Genomic DNA, 4,733 nt, shown 5'->3' on the forward strand with positions numbered 1-4,733 from the left:
CCATTTCGGTCGTAAATTTCGTTGAACTTATGTCCCACAGAATACGTTTAAGGACAAGACAGTGCCTGGTTAAAACATATTTCAGTCCAAAGCAGGATACTCATGCTTTCTAAAAAGTATCATACTTATTATTTCATGAGATTTCCCCGAATAACATGAAAAACAAAATGACAATACTGCGTAAATGGTGTCGAGGCAGCCATCTTGAGAAGTTTGTTCAATCAAACACGTTGTTATCAGATTGCGCGGCCTAATCTGTGAAGTAGCCTTTACCCATTCACTCCATGATGTGGACATATGATAACACAAAAGTACTGCATAGGACATCATTTTGAGATTATTTACAACGAATTAGTTACGTGTATAGCCGAAGCCTTTCACAAAGTGTTGTGGGACAGGTCTGTATCATTTATGGACCACCACAGGCGTAACATCAGTTGATTTACAAGCCGTGTAATCTCAGCGATGATATCACAAATTATGTCAGAGAGTAGCATGCCGTCTCGGCCCAAACCACATTTATCTCCCCAAATACATGTTTTGTCTTTCTTTTTAGCGTTTAGTCAGCAGTTTCTAAATAACAAATATCCGAGTGAGTACAAGATTCATTAGGGATGTTGAAGCTAGGTTCGACTCCATCTCCCCGGATAACGCTTAAAACTGATTAAAAATCTTTATGATATAACTTTTTTCTCTAAATATATTACAAGTGAAGAATTTTAATTTTGCTCTTTCGTCTTTCTCGCATACAAGGAATGTTTTTTTTTTATACTTTCTTTTATAGAGTACAGTAAAATTATTGCAACACCGAGTTCAAGCCAAGTTGCTTTCTCTGACGTCTAAGTCAGGACTGTTTTCATCTTAAAATCATCACCACAAAACTAAAACATAAAATCCAGCGACAGTCGAATGCCTAGATCTGCTTCAGTGGTAATTAGATTTATTTCCATTTGTTTCAGAACCGAGCATGAATCTAGTTATACAACATTCCTATTGTAATTTCGTTGACACTTAGTTGGGGTCAAAATCAACAGTACAAACCCTCCGGAGGCTACAACCTGAACCAGGAAATACCAAGCCGAACATCTGTAGATAGGCAAGCAGTGGAAGAAATATTCTTCCCGTATGTCCAGTTTCCGAGAAAACCATATTTATCATTTGGCCCTTTATCGCCGATGTCCACAACTTCTTTAATAGCAGCAAGCATGTCTAACATCACACCTATACGACTATACCTGGCCGAGTGCTGATAAGTAGCTTGCCTTTTAATCGCTATGACAGATGAGGTCCAGCTTCAAACCCGGTCTTGGAAAGGGTATATTTGTAGATTCCTATCACTTTTCTTGCATCTTCATGTAATCAGGTTTGTGGTGTCCGACATCATCTACTTTGATTTACTGGGCCACAATAACGCTTCAACGCTCTGAACTTCATAAATATGCATGATCCATGGTCCAATCAGATTCCACCTTAGTTATTGACACTCACAGGAGTTCAAAACAACACGGGATGTGGCTGTAATGAGAAATATGCGGTGTATGCAATAAATTTATTTAGACGTAGAAGTGCTAGTGCAAAAAATATCTCTCTGTACATCGAGGGGACGGTCATTTTGAGGCAAAATAGGCTCGATAGAAATTAGTGGCGAAACAATAACAACATAGGCTACATCCATCGGCTGTTCTGTCTCTTTCGCTATCACCGTTACTGCCTGATAGCACAGTGACTTTCCGCTGCCTGTTCGTTTAAAAAAAAAACCACATCGATCAATGTTTATAACTGCTTATTGCTGTTGTATAATGTTGTTAACCTTGCTAATACAATGTATAACAGGAATGATTGCCATCAGCTTATATTCCATTGTTAATTCACATAATTTACCATCTTTAACAATAAAGTTTAACTTCTTTCAGCCTTGCTTCACTTGCAGGGTTGTTGTGACACTGACCTACTACTGCCTGTCTCTAAACAGTGACGGTAATATCTACCTGAACGTCTTCCTGTCCATCGTCGTGGAGTTTCTGGGTTACCTTCTCTGTCTGCCTCTGCTACACCGCCTGGGACGGAAGTGGCTCCTCTGCGCCTCCGTGCTGTTTTGTGGTATCGCCAGCTGCTGCTCTGTCTTCACAGTCCTCTACCTCCCTTGTGGTGTTTGCAGAGAGTCCATTTTAGAGTTGTACTGTGTCAAGTTCAAGGAATTTATAGACTCATTTAAATTTCATTTCAAACGAAGATTTCTTTTTTTGTATTGCGCATGAGAAATTAACATGTGAAGTACTCGGGCAAAATATATGGTGCAAGTTGAGTGTAATTATAATTCAGGGGTAGAATATGTTTATGTTGATATAGCATCTGTAGAAAACTACATAACCTAGTTTAATCCCATTTTAAAAAAGTAGACAAAATGCGACCAGTCACCCAGAGCGCCTAGCCCAATAGGCTATGTCAGGCTATGATATGGTTTGGTATACTCTTAACGCTTTACCTGAGTGAATGGGCTTTAGACAATGGACAAAGTAAATGGTGGAACTGCTCATTTGGCTTTAGAATTGACCTCTGAAAACAAGAAGTAAGACGTTGTGCATGTAAAAGACGTCGATTTTTTACCTTTTCGTTTATTTATTTATTGGATATGTGGAAGGACACGTGTTTTCCTTTTAACATTGTGTATCCTGATTGTTATATACTGGAGTGTTTAATGTTGTAGTACATGTATTCTTACAGATGATGGTGGGTAAGATGGGCGCCTCGGCAGCTTTCGCCGTCATCTGCGTCTTCTCCTCTGAGCTTTTCCCCACCATGATCAGGAATGGCGGCATGGGCGCCAGCTGTATGATTACCAGAGTCGGCGGTATGATTGCTCTATTCATTGCCGATCTGGTTCGTCATTCTGCACCAGGCATCAGATTTCACTAAAACGCCATTAATATCGCTTGTTTTAAACCATCTCTGAGTACGTTTGCTGCAGGTTAGTGACATGTAGGCTCGGCTATAGTGCTATCAGTATTATCAGATAGCTGCTCTCTGTATAGAAATGCCATGGACTGGGGCCCGTCTTACGAAACGGTCGTGACTGGTGTAACGTTCATGACAACATATAGTGGGGAGATACGTCACCATGACATTAAAATGCGCTTGACGTGGCGTTGTGACAGCTTTGCCCCGGATGGATGCAATTGAAAGAATCTCCCTGTGGATACTATATACCTACAAAAACAAAGAAAAGAGGATAGCAAATTTATGCTTATGGAGATTTCGTATTTATTACATCTGATATGTTCTAAAAAGTATTACTATATGCGTTTTCTTTAGAGCGATATCTCTATTACGTTGAAGGGAGGTTTGGTGCTGTGTGTTGTCTTACTGTACAGTATGGCAGTTGACGTTTTCCATGTATTTAAAGTGTACATAAAGTCAAAAATAAAGTGTGCCTCAAATTAAAGCCAGTGGAGAACATCGTCGAGAAGTACATTAAATTATTCATTACATTTTTGTAATTGTACTCAAATTATATGGAGGAAAATCTTGTGAAGAAAGTGTTGTGGCGTCACATCTCTCAGATGTTTTCGGAAAAAGCCACCATATTTAATCTCTTTTTACTAAACACTTTTCACAGTAGAACAATTCTAAAAAAATAAATTAAACGAAAAGAAAACGCTAGATCAAAGGTATATATGCATGGATAAAATAACCCGCAGGAAGCATAGTTTGTTGTTTATGTGCTGTATCACAACCGAGACACCGTGATTCAAAGTAAGTAAAATCGCACAACGTTAAGAAACTCTAAAGCGTCGCCATCTTATCAGTTTTAAAGAATCATGCTGGCGAGTTATTCCTATAACCCAAGGACGCACCTGCTTCCTCTTACGTCACCCGCTCCTTCCTTTGCCATTTAACTATATGAATGTGGAGTAGGAGTGACGCGACATCGTGTTTCCCGTTGATCTAATCCCATGGCGCATCCGATGGCCTTCTAATGATTTCTGATTAAAGTTGATTGACAGAGTTATCTCTATATTCATAGTACTGCGTAATTATGGTTTTATAGGGCAAACTGATTGATGGGAGATATGGAGACAGCCTAACCGCTCATCGTGTTCCGTGCTGCTTCTATCATCACTGGACTTGCGGCTCTTACCTTACCGGAAACACTGTCACGGAAACTGCCGGACACAATCGAAGATGGAATTAATTTTGGAAAGTGTGTCCCAGCTGTAAATAATTTTTTTTCATGAAATATCTTCTTGACGGTTTTGATCTTTGAATTGTTAGATTCTGGACTTATTTTCAGATCTACACTGATTTTATAGAGGTCTTGGCACAAGCTTAGATTTTCACTGAACAGATGTTACTTCAATGTTTTTAATGTTAATGGCGAATTTATAGAAGGGTAACCCCGTTAGATGCACTAAACAATCGTTATATTAAGCCATGTTCACGAGTCGTATAGTCTCGTCGGCTAGTCAAATAAACATAAGGCAAATGTTTTTTTTTATATACTATATATAGCATTAATTTGACCAATCCCGCCTTGTACACGTTTTTTGAAAAAATGTAGCTTGTTACTTTCATTCGTCGAGTCTATATACCAGAAACATAAGTCCATAGACTTAAAAAAGTGCAAGAGTAACATGTATTTATAGGTAGACATACACAGCAGACTATTTACCAGAAATGACACAGCCTACATTCGTATATATCACGTGATCCTATACTGCCTATACAGACACTTA

General features: G+C 38.9%; 1 protein-coding gene across 1 annotated transcript; it reads left to right on the forward strand.

Moving 5' to 3' along the window:
• Positions 1-1,355: 1,355 nt before the first annotated feature.
• Positions 1,356-3,487, forward strand: LOC135461778 (solute carrier family 22 member 15-like). Its single transcript, XM_064739010.1, has 2 exons — positions 1,356-2,250; positions 2,693-3,487. The coding sequence occupies exons 1-2, from the start codon at positions 1,770-1,772 to the stop codon at positions 2,914-2,916; spliced, it is 705 nt and encodes a 234-aa protein (XP_064595080.1). The 5' UTR covers positions 1,356-1,769; the 3' UTR covers positions 2,917-3,487.
• The last annotated feature ends 1,246 nt before the right edge of the window (positions 3,488-4,733 follow it).

This window comes from Liolophura sinensis, chromosome 1, assembly GCF_032854445.1.
Source record: "Liolophura sinensis isolate JHLJ2023 chromosome 1, CUHK_Ljap_v2, whole genome shotgun sequence".
NCBI classification, from domain to species: Eukaryota; Metazoa; Mollusca; class Polyplacophora; order Chitonida; family Chitonidae; genus Liolophura; species Liolophura sinensis.

Coding starts and splice junctions, on each gene's coding strand:
- LOC135461778 (XM_064739010.1), top strand. CDS start 1,770: ATGTTTATAACTGCTTATTGCTGTTGTATAATGTTGTTAACCTTGCTA. Junction 2,251..2,692: donor AAGATTTCTTTTTTTGTATT/GCGCATGAGAAA, acceptor TATATACTGGAG/TGTTTAATGTTGTAGTACAT.